The sequence below is a fragment of the Bombina bombina genome, chromosome 2 (genome assembly GCF_027579735.1).
Source record: "Bombina bombina isolate aBomBom1 chromosome 2, aBomBom1.pri, whole genome shotgun sequence".
Classification (NCBI taxonomy): domain Eukaryota; kingdom Metazoa; phylum Chordata; class Amphibia; order Anura; family Bombinatoridae; genus Bombina; species Bombina bombina.
Genome location: NC_069500.1, coordinates 411,034,283 through 411,061,052, shown reverse-complemented (window position 1 = coordinate 411,061,052; position 26,770 = coordinate 411,034,283). Strand labels below are relative to the sequence as shown.

Below are 26,770 nucleotides of genomic sequence, written 5' to 3'. Positions count from 1 at the left end.
TGTTTAGTACTACTGAGCCTTCTACCTCTGAGGAGTCTCCATCCCGTGAGGTGCGCACCCTACATTCATCTCCTAATACACATGCAGATTCCCGTAGCACTCCTATTTCTCCATCTGGAGGGGCCCTTTTTTTTTTTTTTTTTTTTTTTTTTTTTTGTCGAACACTGGACTTTTATTTTTCAGGTAAGAAAACACTTGCATAGTGTTACAAGAGAAAGAAAAACACAAGCCACAAAATGTTTTACATGCACATATTTCACATGCGGCTATTAAGAAATCACATAACAGTCATTGTTATAGAGTATCAGCATCTGCTGTCTTGTACAAAGAATCATATATAAGACTGATAGCTCTATTTTCCTAATGGTTTTCTTAGGAGGCCGATCACAAACCACATATTTTACTGTACACATTGTTTATATAACGAAGTACAATTGGTTAAATTAGCACTGGCTAAATAATATCACGGAAACATTGAATGTACAATAATATATAAGTAATATACATTTTTGGTGACAAAGGACATTATGTAATAGACAACTTGCACAAATACCTTGTTTGTAAATGAGCTTGGATTACCCAAGATTCATTCCAATTTGCTTGGGATATGAAGTCAAGCAATTAGAATCAATCTGTTTTCAAGAAAAAGGAATCCAGTTCCATTAAAAAAAGGCTGTTACATGGCCATTTCTAGCATTTGCATTTGTTTGTTATTCAATAAAAAGAAAAGACCAGATAACTGTGAAGATTTTGCAAAGGTGTTAAGGCACCGAGGAATTTCTGAAATAAATGAACAGGCCGAAATGATCAAACTGAGGAAGGCAATGGAAGGAAACAGCTATGCATCTAATGATTTTAATAACCTAATGACCGCAAATCAAAACATGGATAACACACTAAACATAACTTAGAAAAGTGTTGACGATATGAAGTGCTTAATTACAGAGTCTGAGTACAACTTTGTAAAACTATGCACAAGCACCTGATATAAAAGCAGTAAACTAGTGTTTCCCAAACTGTGAACCTATGTCTTCCAAGTGGTTTGACTTACGAAAAAAAGCATTCACAATGTCTCTGTGAAAAAAAAAGATGCATATGAAAACTGTGGCAGAACCGTAGCTGTAAAGTCCTGGGCAGTTTCAGGGTGTTAACAAAGAATAGTGTTCTTGACTCTTGGAGGGGGGGGGGGGGCATTATTCAAAAAGGTTATTACAGTTTTCTACAAATATCCTTGTATACTTTGTAAAATAAAAGATAAGCATTCCAAACGCAATATAATATACCCTTTAGTTTGGGATTCAGCTTCAGAGAGCCAGAAGTTTACTGCACATATGTTTCTCTATATGTTGGCTCAAAGAATTCCTTCCATTCAGGAAAGGTACATACATATGTATCTGGAATTTTTACATTTTCTGTCCTAACAAACACACACAGACATTCTTTAAAGAGGCAATTTTTTTTTAATTAAGCTGCCTCAGATATTGAAAATAAGTAGTGATTACGAGCTCTGCTATTGTTAATATATGACCAATACTACACATGGACTTTAAGAAAATAATTAAAACAACTTATGGGACTACACATCTCTGCTCTAAATTATACATAAAGAACTAACCTTATTATCCTTCACAATACTTCATATTTAAACGCCTCTAACTTTGAGCCCTAATCAAGATGAATACATTAAAAACCAATTTCTTTATAATCTTAAATATTACAGACTACATCAAGCAAGAAAAATCATATAAACTGAAGGTATTGTACCTTTGTTTTTAGCAATTTCCATAAAAGTCAATTCTTGACACGAGTCACAGTTTAAAAAAAAATTTCAAAAAAAATTCACATTTTCTTTATAACGTGGTTGAAAGGAAGCAACAGGATAACAAAATACTTACAAATGCTAAAGAACATTTTAGATTTTTTTTTTATACACTTTAGACCAGTACAAAACCATTACTCTATAATATAGTGTCAGATATTCAGATTGCCATTCACTTCACTAGAAACGATGAACAAAACTATTCTGCAAGACAGAGATCATTTTCATACAAAACACAAAGAAAAATATGTATGAAATCAGATGCTAGTTTAAGTCAATAAAAGGGTCTGATTTCGAGGCAGACTTTTATATTAAAGTCCTTGGCTATTTAGCACAATTTAAACTTGAATTTCCCTGCGTATTCGTGTGTATTGCATTTTAACGTGATATTTGACACAGCATATAATTTTTTGACAGACTGCCTTTTGTATAAAGATCTATTACTTTGCAAAGATGTTAAGTGCAAGGTTTTAAAAATTGTACAGATCATATTTATCAAACAGTGCTACATATTAAGGCACCTACCAGCTTTGTTTAAAAATATCTCCGTAAAGACAAGATGTAACGCAAGGACCTGGCCTGAAACGTGTGTTTTTGAGAAACAAAATTAAATATATATATATTAAGTGGTAGCACTTCTCAGTAAACATGGTCCAAAATAAACATAAAATTATGAAAGATTGCCGTTTTATGGCTTTGAGCTTAGCATAAAGAATAAAAAAAAATATGCACAAGTGGGTGAGCACTGCAGATTCATCTGAAACCTCTAGCAGTCAGTGTGGAAAACGTTAGTGTCATACAAATCATTCCTACAGATTTTAACTGTGTACAGAGACTTCTGAAAGCGCATGGCTTAAACATCTACATTTTCCCATTGCTTGAAATCCCATACTACAAAACAATGGAATGTTTGCATACTCAGCAGATTGCTTCTTGACTGAAAACCCCTCTTAACACTGCTAACTGCAGACTCCTGAGGGGTTGTCCTTAAAATGTGATGAATCAAACCGTTTACTTGCAAGCGTTAAGCAAAGGCATATGAGGCATGAGAGGGGCCAAGCACCATTGATATGGATTAAAAATAAAAAAAATGGATATGATGGATACATGAATGATTTTACATATAGCTTTTTATACTGTCAAAAATAGGGATCTTAAAAAAGATGCAGGAATGAAGTTATATGGAGTAAACTACCAATGGCATCCTTAATTTCTACATATTTAAAATGGCTGGAGCTCTTGTTAAAAATTAAAAGCAGCATTTTGGCAGCTTTGAGAGCACATCTGATGGGAAGAGAGACCGAAGGCACAGAATCAGCAACTCCAGTCAAACTAGAACTCTACCTTGCCAATAGATTATATCATATTAACAAATAAAATCACCAGGAAAATAAAAAAATAATCATCTTGGTTTAAAGAACAAAAATAAATTTACAAGCTAAAATGAAGACAGCAAGAATATGACAAGTTGTTTCTGGTCCTAAAATATAAGGCACCAGATAATTAAACTGAAGCTGAAACTGTCTTTCTATAAAACTAAGCGTCCAAATGTGTTTGAAGGCAACTAACTCGAGTGCATACGGGAGGTTCTCTCTAGGTTCTGTTTTACACCTTCATTCCTGTGGCCTTCTGGAGAAATGGAATCTTTGTCAGATCTACACCAGTAAGAGCCTGAACAGAAACTGGAACTTCCGCGAGCAAGCGATTGATTTCCCCTGTTTTGCTGTGGTCTCCACTGAGAATAACAATTTCTTCAACTTTGGAAAGTGGTGCAGAAACTTTTGCAGCAATCTGTGGTAGACATTCCAAGACAAGGGCCATTTTAGCTGCTTCCCCGTACTGCTGGTAGGCTCCTGCTTTCAGCTTCATTTTCTCTGCCTCTGCTTTGCCAATCGCTTCAATAACAGAAGCTTCTGCATCTCCTACCTTTCGGATCTTCTCAGCCTCAGCTTGAGCAATAAGAACTTTTTTTACTTTTTCTCCTTCAGCTATCTGCTGCATCCTATATGCCTCAGCTTCAGCTGGCCTTCTTACTGTGGCTACCAGTTCCTTGTCCATTCGGATAATTTCCTTCTCCTCAATGTCAATCTGCTTCTTCCGCGAAACAACCTCAATCTCTATCTCCTCCTGGCGAATCTTTTGTTGCTCCTTGGCTGCTTGAAGCTCATAAGCCAATTGAGACTCTGCTTTCTTGGTGTTCACTTCCTGACTAAATGCTGCTTTTTGCAGTTCAAAAGCCCGTTTGGAGTCAGCCATTTTAGTGTCAGCCAAGTATTTCACATCTAACATCTCTCTCTTGCACAGGGCTTCCTTTATACCAGCATCACGCTCTGCTTCAGCGACACCAATATCTGCATCTCTCTGAACAACTGCTGTCTGAGTCTTACCAAGAGAACTTAAATATTCAACTTTATCATATACATCCTTGATGGTAAAGCTAAGGATCTCAATACCCATACGTCCAACATCAGGAGCTGCAACCTCCCGAACCAGCTTGGCAAACTGATCTCTGTCCTGATAGATTTGCTCCACAGTCAGGGTACCTAAAATTGAACGCAGATGGCCTTCCAGGGTCTGAAGGACTACATTCTTAACTTCATGAACATTTTTTCCCAAAAACTGCTCACATGCCACAGCCAGAAGTTCTTTCTCGGTCATGATTTTTACCTGTGCCACACCAGTGACAGTTAAAGCTACCCCCTCTGCCGTCTCTACGTCTTCACACCTGGGCTGTAACGTCATTATCTCTAGGGAAATCCTCTGTATGTCAGTGATGCACCACCACGCCCAGGCCCATCCTCCATAAACATACTCTTTTTCATCTGAACCACAACAACCACCTGATACAACCAAGGCTTCATTGGGCCCCACTGTATGACAATTCCCCATACCGGCAGTTTGTACACAGTACGGTTTTTGCTTTCTGAGGGTAATTCTATTCCGTTAATAAATAAACGAAGATCCACTTCCTTCTTGCTCTCCCCTCGCCGTAACAATTATATCTGGAGGGGCCCTTTTACCGCCAGATTTTACTGAACAGTAACAGATGGCAGTGTCTGCTGCCTTTAGTGCTTTACCTCGCACTGCTAAGCGCAAGTGAAAGGTTAAATATTGCTATCCTTCCCAGGGGTCATCTTCTACCTTATAGGATTTATCTGATATAAGATTATCTGATGATGAAGACGCCTCTGATACTTCAGAGGATGCTCTTTCTGGGTCGGAATCTGCTGTCTCTAAGCCTCCAGCTGCGGAGGAACCAGACTAGAAGTAGGATTGAACACTTACGCTTTCTACTAAAGGAGGTGTTGGCTACTTTAGAGGTTCCAGAGCCTAAAATACCTGAGGAACCTGGTCTACGAGGACAGGGTTGTACCACAGACTTTCCGGTTCCCGCAAACTGAACATTATTAAGAATGAATGGAAAAGACTCAGTTCTTTTTCCGCTTCTTCTTCCTTTAAGAAATTGTTCCCAGTTCCGGACCCTCATTTGGAGTTGTGGGGTTCCGTCCCTAAGGTAGACGGTGCTATCTCCATGCTTGATAAATGGACTACTATCCCACTTGAGGATAGTTAGTCGTTTAAAGAGCCCATGGATAAGAAGCTGGAAACTTTCTTGAGAAAAATGTTTCAGCATACAGGATATTTGTTCCAACCAGCAGCAGCTGTTGCTGTGGTTGCAGAAGTGGCTACCTACTGTTGCGACTCCTTATCTGAGTTGATCCAGGTGGAGGGTCCTCTTGACACGATCCTGGAAAGAATTTGGGCCTTAAGGGTAGCTAATTCTTTTATTTGTGATGCAAATATGCCAAGGCTTCAGGTTTTTCTGTGCTAGCCTGTAGTGCACTCTTGGTCTGTGGACATGACTTTGAAGTCTAGATTTCTTCCCTCCCATTCAAGGGAAAGATTCTCTTTGGTCCAGGCTTGGACTCTATCATATCCACGGTTACTGGAGGCAAAGGTGCCTTTTTACCGTAGGATAAGAAGAACAAGCCTAATGGACAAGGTCCTAATTTTCGTTCCTTTCGTTCAGACAAATTCCAACGTCAGCAGCCCTCTCAAAGCCGGAGCAGTCCAAGGGAACTTGGAAACCTCTCAGTCCTGGAATAAATCCAAGCAGAATAAGAAGCCTGCCGAGTCAAAGACGGCATGAAGGGGTGGCCCCCGATCCGGCTTTGGATCTGGTAGGGGGCAGACTGTCACTCTTTTTTCAGAAGCTTGGTATGGGGACATGCAAGACCCGTGGGTACTGGAAGTCATCGCTCAGGGATACAGGATAGGTTTCAGTTTTCATCCTCCCAGGGGCAGATTCCTCTTATCAAACCTGTCTTCAAGGCCAGAAAAGGCTGTCATATCAGAGTTTGTTAGCAGTAGTTGTTAGAGTGGAATCATTGACAAGAGACCACTCCAAAGGATACTGCAAATTGATTTAAATATCAGTAGCAGTATGTCTGAGAATGCAGGCAAGACTGCTAGTAATAGCTGGTTAATTAAGGGTTAACATTACTGGCTAACAGCTGATACTAATATTGTAGGCAGATGTAAAAACATTATCTGAACAGAAGGACAGCCAGGAGATTAATGGAAATAAATAGCAGTAAGAGACAAACTTAGTTTGTATAATTGCAGTCCATTTAAGCAACAGGTTATAACAAGTTGATGATTAGTGTGTGCTGTTAGCAAAAAGGAGAACTAGCAAGATTTGTTGTGTAACAGATTATAGCAAGCACAGACTTTGTGAGAGCAAATGAGCAGCAGACATAAGCATAGATTGTAAGGGAAGTAACTTATCTTAGGGAAGGAATGCAGTCCTGTAGAGGAGATCCATAGGGCAGTGGTTGCCAGCAGTAATTCTGTAGAATGTGGGTTAAAGGCTTTTCCAGCTAGCAGCAGTGGAACAGTGCAGCTTCAGTGTGGAATGCCCTGCTGTTATAGAGAAACTGAAAGTGAATCCGGAAGCAGTGGAGACTGCAGCTCCTGTAGGTGATAGCAGCTGTTACAAACTGTGGAACAACAGCAAAGTCCAAACAACTCCCTGATGCAGCTGCAGTATGCACCACGCCCGTGCTTAACCCTTAAAGTAGCACAAAAAAAACGATAACCAATACGCTACCTGCTTTCAAAGAGCTGCAGGAGTGTGTTATCCAAATACAAAACTGTTCAAAATATGGGCGAATGTTTGCATATAACAATAGTATGGTTGACTGAAGAAACCTGTGCTAGGTAATGTATCACAAAAGTCATGAATTTTCAACACTTTTTGTCAACTTTTTATCAATTTCTAAGCATATTTGCTATTACAGGTTCTTCATAGAAAAACACTTCGTACATCCAGTTCTTATATTGTAAAACAGCTTTTATTTAAAAAATTCAAATAAAATGTTACAGACCTGGAATTGATTTCTATTAAGTGCCATGTACAGTGTTAAATACCTCCGACCCTTGGTGATGCATCACTAGATGCGTTTCGCCGTAGCTTTCTCAATAGTGACTCAGTCAACAGTCAACCGTACTATTGTTATATGCACACATTCGCCCATATTTTGAACAGTTGTGGAACAACAGCAGTCTGTAGTTCAGTAAGTAGCACAGGAAGGAAACTCTCTGCAATTGAAGATACCTAAGCAGAGTGTTAGGGGAAGTGCTGGCTTAAATAGGCTGAAGTAGGAGGGTCATACTTAAAGGGGCAGTAAGTTAGAGCATTACAGGACACACCGAGTAAGGCAGACCTCAGGGCTGCGAGGGCTTGAAAGGGTAATGTTTGTGGAAGTCAGAATGAAGAGGGGCTCTCAGGTCAGAGACGGGAATCCAAGAATCTTCAAAAGAGTCATAACCCTTCCATCTGACTAAGTATTGGAGTCTCCCTCTACACAATCTAGAGTCCAATATTTGATCAACCTCATATTCCAAATCTCCATCTATCACAACGGGAAGAGGAGGAAGAGATCTCCTAGGAAACGTGTTCTGTAGGTATGGCTTAAGGAGAGAAACGTGGAAGGTTGGATGAATATGGAGATGTGCTGGGAGTGTCAAGCGTACAGCATTTTGGTTTATCACCTTAGCGATGGGGTAAGGTCCAATGAATAAGGCGCTCAGCTTCTTTGAAGGAGTTCCAAGTTTTAAGTTCTTGGTTGATAACCAAACCCTGTCACCAACCTTATAAGTTGGCGGATGGCATTGATGTAGATCAAAGTATCGTTTTTGTCTTAATTGTGCTATTTTAATATTGGAGCGTATAACTTTGAATCCGGATTTGATGGTATTTAGGGTTTCTGTGACAGTCGGATTATAGCTGGTGTCAGGTTTTAAGAAATTAAAAGTTGGATGATAGCCATAGTTGGCATAGAAAGCCGTAAGTTTAGTAGTGGAACTGAGAGTGTTATTGTAGGAGAACTCCGCCAAGGGCAGGAACGTGGACCAGTCATCTTGTAAATGAGAACAGTAACAGCTCAAGAACTGCTCCAACCACTGATTAGCCCTTTCTGAAAGTCCATTTGATTGGGGATGGTAAGCACTAGTTAAGATGTTCTGGATGGAGAGGAGTCTACATAGCTCTCTCCAGAATTTGGAGGGAAATTGTACCCCCCTGTCAGAAGTGATGGTGCAAGGTAAACCGTGCAGACGTACAATATTTTCAATGAAAATGTGCACAGTTTTTAGAGCAGTTGGAAGTTTGGTTAAAGGAACAAAGTGTACCATCTTGGTGAATTGATCAATAACCACCAGGATGCTGGTGTAATCTGCAGAAGAGGGTAAGTCAACAACAAAATCCATTGAAACGGAGCTCCAAGGTTTCTCTGGAATAGGTAGGGACATAAGAAGTCCATTTGGAGGAACTGTCTGTCATTTAGAGGTTGCACAGACTGTACATGTATTGATGTAGTCATAGACTGTTTTGTACATGTTTGGCCACCAGAAGTTCCTTTTTAGGAGTTCCAGGGTTTTGTAATGTCCAGGGTGTCCAGACAATGGGTTGTCATGTAATGTTTGGAGAATTTCAAGTCGTAGCTCAGTTGGGATATATAATTTATCCTCCTTATAGAGTAACTGATCAGATCCTTTTGTAAGAGTATGTGAAGATCTGTCATATCAGAGTTTGTTAGCAGTAGTTGTTAGAGTGGAATCATTGACAAGAGACCTCACAAAAGGAAACTGCAGATTGATTTAAATATCAGTAGCAGTATGTCTGAGAATGCAGGCAAGACTGCTAGTAATAGCTGGTTAATTAAGGGTTAATATTACTGGCTAACAGCTGATACTAATGTTGTAGGCAGATGTAAAACATTATCTGAACAGAGGGGCAGCCAGGAGAGTAATGGAAATAAACAATATCTGCATTAGATTAGCCGTTCATAAATAGCAGTAAGAGACAAACTTACGGCTAGATTACGAGTCTTGCGTTAGGGTTAAAAAGCAGCGCTGAGAGGTCCCAATGCTGCTTTTTAGCGCCCGCTGGTATTACGAGTCTTGCAGGTACAGGTGTACCGCTCACTTTTTTGGCGCAACTCTAAAATACCGCAAATCCACTTATGTCAATTGCGTATCCTATATTTTCAATGGGATTTTCCTAACGCCGGTATTAAGAGTCTTCCTAAAAGTGAGTGGTACAGCCTTTCCTGTCAAGACTGTTACCACATTTAAAAGTCAGTAGTTAAGAGTTTTGTGGGCTAACGCCGTAACATAAAACTCTTAACTAAAGTGCTAAAAAGTACACTAACACGCATAAACTACCTATTAACCTCTAAACCGAGGCCCCTCCAATTCGCAAATACTAAAATACATTTTTTAACCCCTAATCTGCCGAACCAGAGATCGCGCCACTATAATAAATATATTAACCTCTAAACTGCCATACTGCCGCATCTCAAACACTAGTTAAATTTTATTAACCCCTAATCTGCCATCCCTTGCATCGCCGCCACCTACCTACATTTATTAACCCCTAATCTGCCGTTGCCGCAACTATATTAAATGTATTAACCCCTAAATCTAACTCTAGCCCTAACACCCCCCTAACTTAAATCTAATTTTAACAAATCTAAATAAAATAATTATAATTAACTAAATTAATCCTATTTAAAACTAAATACTTACCTATACTATAAACCCTAAGCTAGCTACAATATAACTAATAGTTACATTGTATCTAGCTTATGGTTTATTTTTATTTTACAGGCAACTTTGTATTTATTTTAACTAGGTACAATAGTTACTAAATAGTTATTAACCCTATTTAATAGCTACCTAGTTAAAATAAAGTCAAATTTACCTGTAAAATAAATCCTAACCTAAGTTACAATTACACCTAACACTACACTACAATTAAATTAATTCACTAAACTAACTACAATTAAAAACAATTAAATACAATTATCTAAAGTACGAGAAACCCCCCCCCCCCCCCACTAAATTACAGAAAATAATAAAATAATTACAGTTTTTTTAAACTAATTACACCTAATCTAACCCCCCAAATAAAATAAAAAGCCCCCCCAAAATAATAAAAAGCCCTACCCTATACTAAATTACAAATAGCCCTTAAAAGGGCCTTTTGCGGGCATTGCCCCAAAGTAATCAGCTCTTTTACCTGTAAAAAAAAATACAATACCCCCATTACCAACATTAAAACCCACCCATACAACCAACCCTACTCTAAAACCCACCCCCGTAATAAAACCTAACACTAACCCCTTGAAGATCACCCTACTTTGAGAAGTCTTCACCCAACCGGGCCGAAGTCCTCAACGAAGCCGGCGAAGTGGTCCTCCAGACGGGCAGAAGTCTTCATCGAAGCCGGGAAGAAGAGGTCCTCCAGACGGGCAGAAGTCTTCATCCAGGCGGCATCTTCTATCTTCATCCATCCGGCGCGGAGCGGCTCCATCTTCAAGACATCCACAGCGGGGTAGCATCCTCTTCAAACGAAGTCCAACTGAAGAATGAGTTTCCTTTAAATGACGTCATCCAAGATGGCGTCCCTTGAATTCCGATTGGCTGATAGAATTCTATCAGCCAATCGGTATTAAGGTAGAAAAAATCCTATTGGCTGAGGCAATCAGCCAATAGGATTGAGCTTGCATTCTATTGGCTAACGCCGGGTTTAAAAGAACCCGTAATACCAGCGTTGTCATTAGGTGAGCGGTGAGCCGAAACTGCTCGTTAGCACCGCACCCCTGTTAACGCAAAACTCGTAATCTAGCCGTTAGTTTGTATAATTGCAGTCCATTTAAGCAACAGGTTATAACAAGTTGATGATTAGTGTGTGCTGTTAGCAAAAAGGAGAACTAGCAAGATTTGTTGTGTAACAAATTATAGCAAGCACAGACTTTGTGAGAGCAAATGAGCAGCAGACATAAGCATAGATTGTAAGGGGAAGTAACTTATCTTAGGGAAGGAATGCAGTCCTGTAGAGGAGATCCATAGGGCAGTGATTGCCAGCAGTAATTCAGTAGAATAGGGGTTAAAGGCTTTTCCAGCCAGCAGCAGTGGAACAGTGCAGCTTCAGTGTGGAATGTCCTGCTGTTATAGAGAAACTGAAAGTGAATCCGGAAGCGCAGTGGAGAAAGACTGCAGCTCCTGTAGGTGATAGCAGCTGTTACAGACTGTGGAACAACAGCAGTCTGTAGTTGATTGGCTTCAGTAAGTAGCACAGGAAGGAAACTCTCTGCAATTGAAGATACCTAAGCAGAGTGTTAGGAGAAGTGCTGGCTTAAATAGGCTGAAGTAGGAGGGCCATGCTTAAAGGGGCAGTAGGTTAGAGCATTACTGAGGCTTTGCTAGGGTGTGTGAGGGATCTCTCCGACCTTGGAGTCATTGTACTGGTACATCCTCCAGAGAGTTACTACTGGGATACTACTAAAACCTGTTTGTGGTCCCAAAGAAGGAGGGTACTTTTCATCCACCTAACCTAGTGTTTAAACAGATTCCTGTCTGTCCCCTTGTTCAAGATGGAGACAATAAGGTCCATTCTTCCTTTAGTCCAGGAAGGACAATGTATGACCACAATAGACATGAAGGATGCCTACCTTCACGTCCCTATACACAACGAACACTTTAAGTTCTTAAGATTTGCGTTCCTGGACCAGCACTTCCAGTTCATTGCAATTCTGTTTGGTCTAGCTACTGCTCCAAGAGTTTTTACGAAGGTTCTAGGGGCTCTGCTTGCAGTGTCCAGAACCAGAGGGATTGCAGTGGTGCCATACTTAGACAATATTTCTTTCATGTAATTAACAAGAGTCCATGAGCTAGTGACGTATGGGATATACATTCCTACCAGGAGGGGCAAAGTTTCCCAAACCTTAAAATGCCTATAAATACACCCCTCACCACACCCACAAATCAGTTTTTACAAACTTTGCCTCCAAGGGAGGTGGTGAAGTAAGTTTGTGCTAGATTCTACGTTGATATGCGCTCCGCAGCAAGTTGGAGCCCGGTTTTCCTCTCAGCGTGCAGTGAATGTCAGAGGGATGTGAAGAGAGTATTGCCTATTGAATGCAGTGATCTCCTTCTACGGGGTCTATTTCATAAGGTTCTCTGTTATCGGTCATAGAGATTCATCTCTTACCTCCCTTTTCAGATCGACGATATACTCTTATATTTACCATTTCCTCTACTGATTCTCGTTTCAGTACTGGTTTGGCTTTCTACAAACATGTAGATGAGTGTCCTGGGGTAAGTAAGTCTTATTTTCTGTGACACTCTAAGCTATGGTTGGGCACTTTATTTATAAAGTTCTAAATATATGTATTCAAACATTTATTTGCCTTGACTCAGAATGTTCAACTTTCCTTATTTCCAGACAGTCAGTTTCATATTTGGGATTATGCATTGAATTATCATATTTTTTCTTACCTCAAAAATTTGACTTTTTTCCCTGTGGGCTGTTAGGCTCGCGGGGGCTGAAAATGCTTCATTTTATTGCGTCATTCTTGGCGCGGACTTTTTTGGCGCAAAAATTCTTTTCCGTTTCCGGCGTCATACGTGTCGCCGGAAGTTGCGTCATTTTTTGACGTTATTTTGCGTCAAAGATGTCGGCGTTCCGGATGTGGCGTCATTTTTGGCGCCAAAAGCATTTAGGCGCCAAATAATGTGGGCGTCTTTTTTTTGGCGCTAAAAAATATGGGCGTCATTTTTGTCTCCACATTATTTAAGTCTCATTATTTATTGCTTCTGGTTGCTAGAAGCTTGTTCACTGGCATTTTTTTCCCATTCCTGAAACTGTCATTTAAGGAATTTGATCAATTTTGCTTTATATGTTGTTTTTTTCTTTTACATATTGCAAGATGTTCCACGTTGCAACTGAGTCAGAAGATACTACAGGAAAATCACTGCACAGTGCTGGAGCTACCAAGCTAAGTCTGCTATAAACTTTTGGTATCTGTTTCTCCAGCTGTTATTTGTATTGCATGTCATGTCAAACTTATTAATGCAGATAAAATTTCCTTTAGTACTGTTACATTACCTGTTGCTGTCCGTCAACATCTAATTTTCAGAGTGTTCCTGATAACATAAGAGATTTTATTTTTTAAATCCATTAAGAAGGCTATGTCTGTTATTTCTCCTTCTAGTATACATAAAAGTCTTTTAAAACTTCTCTTTTTTTCAGATGAATTTTTAAATGAACATCATCATTCTGATACTGATAATGGTTCTTCTGGTTCAGAGGTTTCTGTCTCAGAGGTTGATGCTGATAAATCTTTGTATTTGTTCAAGATGGAATTTATTCGTTCTTTACTTAAAGAAGTGTTATTTGCATTAGAAATAGAGGATTCTGGTCCTCTTGATACTAAATGTAAACGTTTAAATAAGGTTTTTAAATCTCCTGTAGTTATTCCAGAAGTGTTTTATCTCCCTGATGCTATTTCTGAAGTAATTTCCAGGGAATGGAATAATTTGGGTAATTTATTTACTCCTTCTAGACGTTTAAGCAAATTATATCCTGTGCCATCTGACAGATTAGAGTTTTTTGGGACAAAAATCCCTAAGGTTATGGGGCTGTCTCTACTCCTGCTAATGTACTACTATTCCTATGGCAGATAGTACTTCATTTAAGGATCCTTTAGATAGGAAAATTGAATCTTTTCTAAGAAAAGCTTACTTATGTTCAGGTAATCTTCTTAGACCTGCTATATTTTTAGCGGATGTTGCTGCAGCTTCAACTTTTTGGTTAGAAGCTTTAGCGCAACAAGTAACAGATCATAATTTTATAGCATTATTATTATTCTATAACATGCTAATAATTTTATTGGTGATACCATCTTTTGATATCATTAGAGTTGATGTCAGGTATATGTCTCTAGCTATTTTAGCTAGAAAAGCTTATGGATTAAACTTGGAATGCTGACATGTCTTCTAAGTCAACTTTGCTTTCCCTTTCTTTCCAGGGTAAATAATCATTTCGTTCCTTTCCTCAACAAGGAACAAAAGCCTGATCCTTCATCCTCAGGAGCGGTATCAGTTTGGAAACTATTTCCAGTTTGGAATATATCCAAGCCTTATAGAAACCTATAGCCAGCTCCTAAGTACCTATGAAGGTGCGGCCCTTATTCCAGCTCAGCTGGTATGGGGCAGATTACATTTTCTTCAAAGAAATTTGGATCAATTCCGTTCTTAATCTCTGGTTTCAGAAACATTGTTTCAGAAAGGTACAGAATTGGCTTCAAGTTAAGGTCTCCTGCTAAGAGATTCTTTTCTTTCCCGTGTCCCAGTTGACACAGCAAGGCTCAGCATTTCTGAAATGTGTTTCAGATCTAGAGTTGGCTGGAGTATTTATGCCAGTTCCAGTTCTGGAACAGGGGCTGGGGTTTTATTTTATCTCTTCATTGTACCAAAGAAGGTCAATTCCTTCAGACCAGTTCTGGATCTATCATTATTGAATCGTTATGTTAGGATACCAACATTCAAGATGGTTACTGTAGGACTATCCTGCCTTTTGTTTAGCAAGGGCATTATATGTCTACAATAGATTTACAGGATGTGTATCTGCATATTCCGATTCATCCAGATCACTTTTAGTGTCTGAGATTCTCTTTTTAGACAAGCATTACCAGTTTTGTGGCTCTACTGTTTGGCCTAGCCTCAGTTCCAAGAATTTTTTTCAAAGGTTCTCGGTGCCCTTCTTTCTGTAATCAGAGAATAGGGTTTTGGTATTTCCTTATTTGGACGATATCTTGGTACTTGCTCAGTCTTCTCATTTTCGAAGAATCTCATACGAATCGACTTGTGTTGTTTCTTCAAGTTCATGGTTGGAGGATCAATTTACCAATCAGTTCATTGATTCCTCAGACAAGGGTAACCTTTTTAGGTTTCTAGATAAATTCAGTGTCTATGACTCTGTCCTTGTCAGACAAGAGAAGTTTAACATTGATATCAGCTTGTCAAAACCTTCAGTCACAATCATTCCCTTTGGTAGCCTTATGCATGGAAATGTTGGGTCTTAGGACTGCCGCATCAGATGCGATCTCCTTTGCTCGTTTTCACATGCGACCTCTTCAGCTCTGTATGCTGAACCAATGGTGCAGGGATTACTCAAAGATATCTCAATTAATATCTTTAAACCGATTTTACGACACTCTCTGACATGGTGGACAGATCACCATCGTTTAGTTCAGGGGGCTTCTTTGTTCTTCCGACCTGGACTATAATCTCAACAGATACAAGTCTTACAGGTTGGGGAGCTGTGTGGGGGTATCTGACGGCACAAGGGGTTTGGGAATCTCAGGAGGTGAGATTTCCGATCAATATTTTGGAACTCCGTGCAATTTTCAGAGCTCTTCAGTCTTGGCCTCTTCTGAAGAGAGAGTTGTTCATTGTTTTCAGATAAGACAATGTCACAACTGTGGCATACATCAATCATCAAGGAGGGACTCACAGTCCTCTGGCTATGAAAGAAGTATCTCGAATTTTGGTTTGGGCGGAATCCAGCTCCTGTCTAATCTCTGCGGTTTATATCCCAGGTATGGACAATTGGAAAGCGGATTATCTCAGTCGCCAAACGTTGCATCCGGGCGAATGGTCTCTTCACCCAGAGGTATTTCTTCAGATTGTTCAAATGTGGGAACTTCCAGAAATAGATCTGATGGCTTCTCATCTAAACAAGAAACTTCCCAGGTATCTGTCCAGATCCCGGGATCCTCAGGCGGAGGCAGTGGATGCATTTTCACTTCCTTGGAAGTATCATCCTGCCTATATCTTTCCGCCTCTAGTTCTTCTTCCAAGAGTAATCTCCAAGATTCTGAAGGAATGCTCGTTTGTTCTGCTGGTAGCTCCGGCATGGCCTCACAGGTTTTGGTATGCGGATCTTGTCCGGATGGCCTCTTGCCAACCGTGGACTCTTCCGTTAAGACCAGACCTTTTGTCTCAAGGTCCTTTTTTCCATCAGGATCTGAAATCCTTAAATTTAAAGGTATGGAGATTGAACGCTTGATTCTTGGTCAAAGAGGTTTCTCTGACTCTGTGATTAATACTATGTTACAGGCTCGTAAATCTGTATCCAGAGAGATATATTATAGAGTCTGGAAGACTTATATTTCTTGGTGTCTTTCTCATCATTTTTCTTGGCATTCTTTTAGAATACCGAGAATATTACAATTTCTTCAGGATGGTTTAGATAAGGGTTTGTCCGCAAGTTCCTTGAAAGGTCAAATCTCTGCTCTTTCTGTTCTTTTTCACAGAAAGATTGCTATTCTTCCTGATATTCATTGTTTTGTACAAGCTTTGGTTCGTATAAAGCCTGTCATTAAGTCAATTTCTCCTCCTTGGAGTTTGAATTTGGTTCTGGGGGCTCTTCAAGCTCCTCCATTTGAACCTATGCATTCATTGGATATTAAATTACTTTCTTGGAAAGTTTTGTTCCTTTTGGCCATCTCTTCTGCCAGAAGAGTTTCTGAATTATCTGCTCTTTCTTGTGAGTCTCCTTTTCTGATTCTTCATCAGGATAAGGCGGTGTTGCGAACTTCTTTTGAATTTTTACCTAAAGTTGTGAATTCCAACAACATTAGTAGAGAAATTGTGGTTCCTTCATTATGTCCTAATCCTAAGAATTCTAAGGAGAAATCGTTGCATTCTTTGGATGTTGTTAGAGCTTTGAAATATTATATTGAAGCTACGAAATCTTTCTGTAAGACTTCTAGTCTATTTGTTATCTTTTCCGGTTCTAGGAAAGGCCAGAAAGCTTCTGCCATTTCTTTGGCATCTTGGTTGAAATCTTTAATTCATCTTGCCTATGTTGAGTCGGGTTAAATTCCGCCTCAGAGAATTACAGCTCATTCTACTAGGTCAGTATCTACTTCCTGGGCGTTTAGGAATGAAGCTTCGGTTGACCAGATCTGCAAAGCAGCAACTTGGTCCTCTTTGCATACTTTTACTAAATTCTACCATTTTGATGTATTTTCTTCTTCTGAAGCAGTTTTTGGTAGAAAAGTTCTTCAGGCAGCGGTTTCAGTTTGAATCTTCTGCTTATGTTTTTTGTTAAACTTTATTTTGGGTGTGGATTATTTTCAGCAGGAATTGGCTGTCTTTATTTTATCCCTCCCTCTCTAGTGACTCTTGTGTGGAAAGATCCACATCTTGGGTAGTCATTATCCCATACGTCACTAGCTCATGGACTCTTGTTAATTACATGAAAGAAAACATAATTTATGTAAGAACTTACCTGATAAATTCATTTCTTTCATATTAACAAGAGTCCATGAGGCCCGCCCTTTTTTGTGGTGGTTATGATTTTTTTGTATAAAGCACAATTATTCCAATTCCTTATTTTATATGCTTCGCACTTTTTTTCTTATCACCCCACTTCTTGGCTATTCGTTAAACTGATTTGTGGGTGTGGTGAGGGGTGTATTTATAGGCATTTTAAGGTTTGGGAAACTTTGCCCCTCCTGGTAGGAATGTATATCCCATACGTCACTAGCTCATGGACTCTTGTTAATATGAAAGAAATGAATTTATCAGGTAAGTTCTTACATAAATTATGTTTTTGGTTCAAGCAGCGTCCTGTTGTCTAGCAAAGGACCATTCGAAAGCTCTTCTTTCTCTTCTTCGATCTCATGGATGGAAGATAAACTTAGAAAAAAGTTATCTTATTCCTAGTACCAGGGTGAAGTTCCTGGGTACGATAATAGATTCCATATCTATGTGGACATTTCTTACAGACCATAGACGTTACAAGCTAACTTCCAATTGTCTTGACCTCCTTCAGGCCATCTGTGGCTCGGTGTATGGAGGTAATTGGTCTCATGGTGTCTTGCATGGACATCATCCCCTTTGCCAGATTCCATCTCAGACCTCTTCAGCTGTGCATGCTGAGACAGTGGAATGGCAATCATTCAGATCGCTCTCAGCAGATTTCTCTGGACAGCCGGTCGAGAGAATCGCTCTCCTGGTAGCTTTGTCCAGATCACCTGTCCCAAGGGACATCCTTCTTGAGACCATTCTGGGAGATTGTGACTACGGACGCGAGTCTTTCAGGATGGGAAGCTGTTTGGGGTGCCAGGAAGGCACAGGGCCTGTGGACTCGAGAGGAATCCCTCCTCCCGATCAACATCTTGGAACTTCAAGCGATCTTCAATGCTATGAAGGATTGGCCCCTTCTGGGTTCGACCCAGTTTATCAGATTCCAATCGGACAACATAACCTTGGTGGCTTACATCAACCATCAGGGGAGGAGGAGAAGCTCCCTAGCAATGAGGGAAGTATCTCGGATTCTGGAGTGGCCGGAGGCCCACAGCTATTCGCTTTCAGCGATCCACATTCCGTGTGTGGACAACTGGGAAGTGGATTTTCTCAGCAGACAATCCTTTCATCCGGGGGAATGGTCTCTCCATCCCAAAGTGTTTGCGGAGATATGCAACAGGTTGGGGACGCCGGAGATAAATTTCATGGCGTCTCGTCTCAATACCAAACTACCCAGATATGGGTCGTGGTCCAGGGATCCTCAGGCGGAGCTAATAGATGCATTAGCAGTGCCTTGGAGGTTTAGTCTAATCTACTTTTTCCCGCCTATACCACTCCTCCCTCGTGTAGTGGCCCACATCAAACAGGAATAGGCGTCAGTGATTCTGATTGCTCCATCGTGGCCGTGAAGGATATGGTTTGCGGATCTAGTAGGGATGTCATCTTCTCCTTCATTGAGGTTATCTTGTTGCAGGGATCTGGTGGAACAAGGTCCTTTTGTTCATCAAAATCTAGATTCTCTGAGGCTGACAGCGTGGAGATTAAACTCTTAGTCCTAGCCAAGAGAGGTTTTTCTGAGAGATTTAGTGATATTCTCATTCAAGCCGTCGCACCTATTATAATGTGTGGAGCACCTACTTATTCTGGTGTGAAGAGCGTGGATTTCCCTGGCATAAGGCCAGGGTTTCCAAGATTCTTTCTTTTCTCCAGGATAGTCTGGAGAAGGGCCTTTTCGGCTAGCTCTCTTAAGGGACAGATTTCGGCCCTATCTGTATTACTGCACAAGAGGCCAACTGAGCTCCCAGACGTCCAAGTCTTTTGTTCAGGCTCTGTCTAGAATCTGACCTGTGTTTCGACCAAGCGCTCCTCCTTGGAGTTTAAATCTTGTTCTTAAGGTTTTGCAGAGGGCTCCATTTGAGCCTATGCACGGCCTTGACATTAAATTATTATCTTGGAAGGTGCTCTTTTTACTGGCTAATGCCGCGGCACGCAGAGTATCTGAGATGGCTGCCTTGCAATGTGAGCCTCCTTACTTAGTATTCCATGCTGATAAGGCTGTTCTTCATACTGGGTTAGGTTTTCTTCCTAAGGTTGTTTCTTATCTCAACATCAATCAGGAGATTGTTGTTCCTTCCTTGTGTCCTAGCCCTTCTTCTTCGAAGGAACGGTTACTTCATAATTTGGATGTGGTTTGGGCCTTGAAGTTCTATCTTCAAGCCACTAAGGAGTTTAGACAAACTTCTTCTTTGTTTGTTGTCTATTCTGGAAAGTGTAAGGGGAAGAAAGCCTCGTCCACTTCCTTGTCTTTTTATTTGAGGAGCATTATTCGCTTAGCTTATGAAACAGTGGGACATAAGCCTCCTCAGAGGATTAAGGCTCATTCTACTAGAGCAGTGGCTTCCTCTTGAGCCTTCAAGAATGATGCATCCATGGAGCAGATTTGTAAGGCGGCTACCTGGTCTTCCTTGCATACCTTTTCAAAATTTTACCTTTTTGCTTCGGCTGAAGCATCTTTTGGGAGAAAGGTTTTGCAGACGGTGGCGCCCTCAGAATAGGGTCCGCCTCTCTATTTACCTTCCTGTTTCATTCAGTGTCCTCTAGAGCTTGGGTATATGTTTCCCACAAGTAAGGAATGAAGCTGTGGACTCTCCTCATATTAAGATGGAAAACATAAATTATGCTTACCAGATAATTTAATTTCCATCTGTATGACAAGAGTCCATGGCCCCCGCCCGTTTTTCTCCGTTGTTCGGACCAAAAATGTTTTTGTTCTTCTGGCAACGTTTATACCCTGATATTTCTCCTACTGTTCCTTGTTCCCTCGACAGAATGACTGGGTGATGAGGGGAGTGGCGGGGGTGTTTAAGCCTTTTGCTGGGGTGTCTTTGCCTCCTCCTGGTGGCCATGGTTAATATTTCCCACAAGTAAGGAATGAAGCTGTGGACTCTCCTCATACAGATGGAAATGAAATTATCTGGTAAGCATAATTTATGTTTTAAGCAGATCTCATCCTATTAACTGATTTGAATATTTCAGCCAAAAGGAATGCAATGGTACCCCAATATAAGAGGGGTACCTTGCATTCAAGCTTCAGTGTGAGGTAGACGATCGCATGAAGAGGAGGCTCCACGCCGCTGGAGACAGTCGACGCTGAAGAGGACCAGCTCTCCAGATGACGACCAGCGCTCCGGATCCGCTCATCGCAGAAGACCGCTCTGCACCTCCGGGAAGAAAATAGAAGATGGTGTCGCCCTGGAAGAAGTTCTTTGCTGCCTGGATAAAGACTTTGCTCCTCCTGGACTTCCGGACTTCAGGAACAGCAAGTACATTTTCTGGGGTTAGTGTTTTTTTCTTATTTTTTTGGTGTTTTTTTTTTTTTTTTGTAGATTTAGCGCTTATTTATTGTAATGGGCACAAAAGAGCTGAATACCCTTTTAAGGGCAATGCCCGTACAAATGCCCCTTTATTATTTTGGATAAGTTTGTTAATTTTTGTTATCTTCGTGTTTTTTTATTTTTCGTAATTTTAGTCTTTGTTTTTCCTTCTTAATATAGGGAGAGCCCACAGCTGCATTCATTACTTGTGGGAATACAGAACCTGGTCACCAGCAGGAGGCAAAGACACCCCAGCCAAAGGCTTAAATACCTCCCCCACTTCCCTCATCCCCCAGTCATTCTTTGCCTTTCGTCACAGGAGGTTTGCAGAGAAGTGTCGGAAGATTTCGGAGTAGTTCCTTAGGAAGGGTATCTGCCCTTTGAGTATGGGACTAAGTAGTCTTGTCAGCCTCTCTGTGAGAGCATTGATGAAAGTTAGAGTCTGGAGATGCAGGGAGAGTCTTCCTGCGGAACCATCCAGACTCATATTAACAGCTCCTTAAGCAATTAGCGTTGACGTGTTTCACTGCCTGCTTTCTTCACTCAAGTCCATGTCAGAAGCGCTACTACTATCTGTCAAACTTGAAGGACCGTGTTCTGGTAAGATCATTTCATTTGTTACACACATGTTAACGATAGAAGAAAGGGTCTCAGTGGGACTCCTTTATCTTTATGGAATCAAGGGTTAATATCTCCTGAGGGGGATTATTGATCAGGAGTGTTTTTAATCATATTTGTTATGTGATTTCGACCGCTCATGTGTAAGAACGTTTGGGCTCATAGGCGGATATGGAACGTTCAGGTTATATTTCATTTTGAGAGCTGCGCAGTTCTTTATTGAGCTGGTGCACTTTTCCTTAGCAGCAGCGGTCCTGCATGAGTACCATGTGACCTGGAGTGGTCATGTTTTTTTCCCTGCTTCCGATTCCTGACCGGGTGTCTGTGGAGAGGAGCATCTTCTCTACCTGTCTGGGTCATAGGAGGTTGTGAGTGCCCCAGCCATTGGGGGTATAAGGTGCCAGTTGTTTCTTTCTATAATTTAATTTAGACCAGTTATGGAGGATTCTGATATTTTAGAGGGGGATATTTGATACCTGCGTATATTGTGAGGAGGCCCAGGTAATCCAGCCCTCTCAATTATGTTCTGTATGCCGCTATAGGGTGTTCTCATCAACCAATGTTGAGATGTTAGAGACCACTGAGCCATCCGCCTCTGAGGCTTCTTCACCCAGTGAGGTGTGTTCCCTAGATTCTTTTGTTCCTACATATGCAGTTTTCCCGAATTCTGCTCCTCCTTTCCCTGTAAGGGGTTTGTTTCCACCAGAGGTTACTACGCAGTTCCGGATGGCCATCTCTTCGGCCTTAGCAATGTTACCTCTTCCTGCTCCTTGCAAGCGAAGGATTAATCCAGGTTCTCCTGCCCAAGGACCGTGGGGTAAGAAAACGATTGTGTCCGATCAGTCCTCTGGGGATGCGGTCCCCTCTGAGGCTTTAGAGGTAGAACTTCCTGGGTTGGAGTCTTCGGATCCACCGACTGCGGACTGCTTAGCGTTTAGATTTAGATTGGCGCGCCTGCGTTTACTTCTGAGAGAGGTTTTGGCGATGTAAGAGGTTCCCAGTACTGATCCATCAGTTGAATCTCAGTACTCTAAATCAGATAACGATTATGTCTAGACGAGTGGATAGGGGTGGTGATTGTATTCCCTATCATCTTGATTTTTTTTTTTTTGTTTATTTAAAATCCCAGTTTCCGAGCTCTATAGGGGGTTTGTGTCGTTTGACAGGCTGGTCCCGTTTTGTTTTATTTTTGCACACTCCTTTCTGTTTTCAGTTTTTGTACCTCTGGGTTGGTATATAAACTCTTCTTAGAAAGACGTTTTGTTACAGGGGATTTTTTGTACTATCGACTTCGATGGTCAAGATTGTTGGTGACTTCCGGTGGAAGCATGTAGATCTCTGTTTGGGGTAATGGTTTCCCCGATAATTTCAAGAAGAAGTTTTAAGCCTTGGAGCTTACATTCTTTAATTTGTTTAAGAATTTTCTGTTTAGCCCTTGAGTGTTCTGGCAGATACGTTGTATCCTAGGTGACAGGCAGGACCTGTTGTGGGTTCTATTTGTCTGCTCCTTCCTTCTACACAGGAGGAGTTTTTGTTTTTGTAGCTTTCCTGACCCAGGCACAGCAGGTTCATCTATCCTAGAGAACAGGCTGGACCTGTTATAGTTATTATCTTGGATGGGTGCTTGATTCTGGATCATATGGATCTAGGGGTCCTAGAGGCTGGAGATAGGCAGAGAGAGGGAAGTTTTTCGGGTGACTTTGGAGTCATTGTCCCGGTATCTATCGCTCTGTGAAAATATTTTCTTCTCACTGTTGGAACGTGGTCCAATAAGGGGAGGGACTTCCCATCCTAATTGGGTTATATGATCTTTAAGCAGAACTTATTCGTTCTCTTTTTTGCCGGAGAATGTAAGGTTCTCGCTTCCCTTTGTTTAGGAAGAAGGATGTCTTTCCTGGTTCATCTTTTTGAACAAATCTGGTTCTTAGGAATCGTATCCCCCAGTAAACCTTGTTCTGATTCTAGGTTTCCTTTTTGGGATCTGGGGTTTAATGTGGCAGTATCTTGCTTACAGATGTTACAGTAGTTCTTGTGTCTTGGCGTTTCTGGTTTTCTTATCATCAGCTGTTAAGAGACTTTTAGGGATTCTCTCTTGTCTTTTTGATCCTCAGAGTGGGATCTAGACTTGAGTTTCTGGTGTAGACACCAGGGTGGATCTTGAATGCTGTTTTGTCTTCCGGACAGGACATTTTTTCCTGGGATCTTGCAAAATTCCTCATCGGGTTTTGTCCTCCAATCCCCCCTTCTGGCTTCGTTGGCACTGGGGTGGAGCGTTATATAGCCAGCCGAGTCTTCGGGATGGCGTTTTTTTCCTAAATCTGTCTTAACAAAAATACAGGGAACCAGTGTTCCGTTCAGATCTCCCTGTGATGAGTTTTCTTTTGGTTCTTCCGGTGCAGTTTTGACTTTGTCGCTTCACTGCCTGTGGGGAGAGAGTGTCCTATGGGGGTCAGTGGATCAGGAATTCCTTCCCTTTATTCCTATGGTTCCTCAGCCAAGCATTCTGCTTTGAGGATTTGGTCTTCTGAGTTCGTACCAGTTGGGACCTCCCAGTGGGTAGAAAGGAGAGTTCCTCCTACGTGGATGGGAGGATCTCATGTTTGGTGGTGGGTGGAAGCCCACTACAGTTGATTGTCAGTGATCCACTTTATGAGCGGGCTCTTCAGGATTGAATGTTGGCTATAATATTTCCTTACTTCAAGGTTGGTATCTGATTGGGGAAGCCGATCAAATTTCAGGGCATCCTTACCTATCCCTGGTTTCCTCTTAAGGACTCAAGAAAGATGTGGTGTAGTGGTTAGCTCCATTGCTCCTGTAGCAGAGGGTTTTGGGTTTGAACCCAGTTAAAGCTCCTGTTTTCTCTGCTGGAATGTGATTCTGGTGACATCTAACATTCCTAAGTAAATCTTTTATCAGGAATCTTCAGATTGAGATATTGGGGGTTACGGGGGTTACGTCATGGAATCTTTTTCCTCTGAGGCGGATTGCGAGAGATTACTTGCTCTTAGCCAAGGGAGGGGTTTTCTGAAAGGTTCCTGTCAGCAAGTAGTTGGTCCCTTGTCATCTATCATAGGTGTGGTGATCCATCCTTTGTCGGGAGGAGCTAGATTGTTCTGGCGGATTCCAAGGGTTTTTCTTTATTTCCTCCAAAATAATCTGGAGAATGGCTTTTCTAGCTAGTTCTGGGTTGAGCAGTTATTTTTGGGACAGCTAACTGTTTATAACCTGAGGGTCACCTTAGCTGCCTAGCATGCGGAAGGTTGCGGTTTGAATCCGGCTGCAGTCCTTGCTCTTTGAATGGGGGTTCGCAAGCAGTATTTGGATTCCCTGTTTTTTCTTCTGTTTTCAGAGGTTCATTGATCTTCAGGCGTTTAGTCCTTTTGCTCCGTCTGCAGTTTAGCCTTTATTTTTAGGTGGTTGCATCGGGTTACTTTTGTTCCCATGCAGGAGGTGGTCCTTGAATTCTTATCTTCAATGATCCATTCCGCCTGTAGATTGTTTTCTACATGCCATGGTCCCTGTGTTGCAATCTTGCAATACGTACTGCTTAACCCTTTAATGACCACAGCACTTTTCCATTTTCTGCCCGTTTGGGACCAAGGCTATTTTTACATTTTTGCGGTGTTTGTGTTTAGCTGTAATTTTCCTCTTACTCATTTACTGTACCCACACATATTATATACCATTTTTCTCGCCATTAAATAGACTTTCTAAAGATACCATTATTTTCATCATATCTTATAATTTACTATAAAAAAAATTATAAAATATGAGGTAAAAATGGAAAAAAACTAATAAAAAAAAAAAAAAAAAACACTTTTTTTTAACTTTGCCCCCCAAAATCTGTTACACATCTACAACCACCAAAACAAACCATGCTAAATAGTTTCTAAATTTTGTCCTGAGTTTAGAAATACCCAATGTTTACATGTTCTATGCTTTTTTTGCAAGTAATAGGGCCATAAATACAAGTAGCACTTTGCTATTTCCAAACCACTTTTTTTCAAAATTAGCGCTAGTTACATTGGAACACTGATATCTTTCAGGAATCCCTGAATATCCATTGACATGTATATATATATTTTTTTTAGAAGACATCTCAAAGTATTGATCTAGGCCCATTTTGGTATATTTCATGCCACCATTTCACCGCCAAATGCGATCAAATACAAAAAATTGTTCACTTTTTCACAAATGTTTTCACAAACTTTCGGTTTCTCACTGAAATTATTTACAAACCGCTTGTGCAATTATGGCATAAATGGTTGTAAATTCTTCTCTGGGATCCCCTTTGTTCAGAAATAGCAGACATATATGGCTTTGGCGTTGCTTTTTGGTAATTAGAAGGCCGCTAAATGCCACTGTGCACCACACGTGTATTATGCCCAGCAGTGAATGGGGTTAATTAGGGAGCATGTAGGGAGCTTTTTGGGGTAATTTTAGCTTTACTGTAGGGTAGTAGACAACCCCAAGTATTGATCTAGGCCCATTTTGGTATATTTCATGCCACCATTTCACCGCCAAATGCAATCAAATAAAAAAAAAAACGTTACATTTTTCACAATTTTAGGTTTCTCACTGAAATCATTTACAAACAGCTTGTGCAATTATGGCACAAATGGTTGTAAATGCTTCTCTGGGATCCCCTTTATTCAGAAATAGCAGACATATATGGCTTTGGCATTGCTTTTTGGTAATTAGAAGGCTGCTAAATACCGCTGCGCACCACACGTGTATTATGCCCAGCAGTGCAGGGGTTAATTAGGGAGCTTGTATGGTTAATTTTTTTTTTCCAAAAGTAATTTTTATTTTAAGATAAACTTGTTAATAACAATAACATGTTAGACAGTTTCTTGTATATACATAGGTCTTTCTGAAATCACAGTGAGAATGTCATCATAAGCAAACACGGGTCATATCATACACCCGCAAGGGTTTTTCAGTTTACATAAACATATATAAAAAAAAAAAAGGGACATTACATTTTGACCGACCTTAATTATAGTGATTGGTAGAATATAATAATCGTAGGTATTAACTCAACATTGTAGTAATTTCAACAAGTCAGTCTAGGGAAAACCATTACCATGCTTCTCTCAGTGACCCGACGGATCAATTCCAGTGTGCATCTCCAGGCGGGGCAAGCCACCCCAGAAAAAATAGGAGCAGTAGAAAGAAAGGGCTGGGGTAGGGAAAGTAGGTTGCATATTATGAGAAGAGAGGGTGGGGGATATGGGAACAGAAAATGGAGGGGGGAGAGTATGGGTCAGCTATTGCAGATAAAAGAGAGCAG

General features: G+C 40.8%; 2 protein-coding genes across 2 annotated transcripts in view; one reads left to right on the top strand and one right to left on the bottom strand.

The window, feature by feature from the left end:
• LOC128648939 (catechol O-methyltransferase) overlaps window positions 1-26,770 on the top strand; it is a 267,952-nt gene that overhangs the window by 5,600 nt on the left and 235,582 nt on the right. The window lies entirely within an intron of this gene.
• Window positions 1,852-4,819, bottom strand: LOC128648938 (flotillin-2). The gene has a single exon (XM_053701920.1). It carries the CDS (start codon window positions 4,706-4,708, stop codon window positions 3,425-3,427), a length of 1,284 nt encoding a protein of 427 aa, XP_053557895.1. The 5' UTR covers window positions 4,709-4,819; the 3' UTR covers window positions 1,852-3,424.

What these genes read in the sequence shown, in the direction of transcription:
- LOC128648938 (XM_053701920.1), bottom strand. Translation starts at nt 4,708, where the DNA reads ATGGGGAATTGTCATACAGTGGGGCCCAATGAAGCCTTGGTTGTATCA.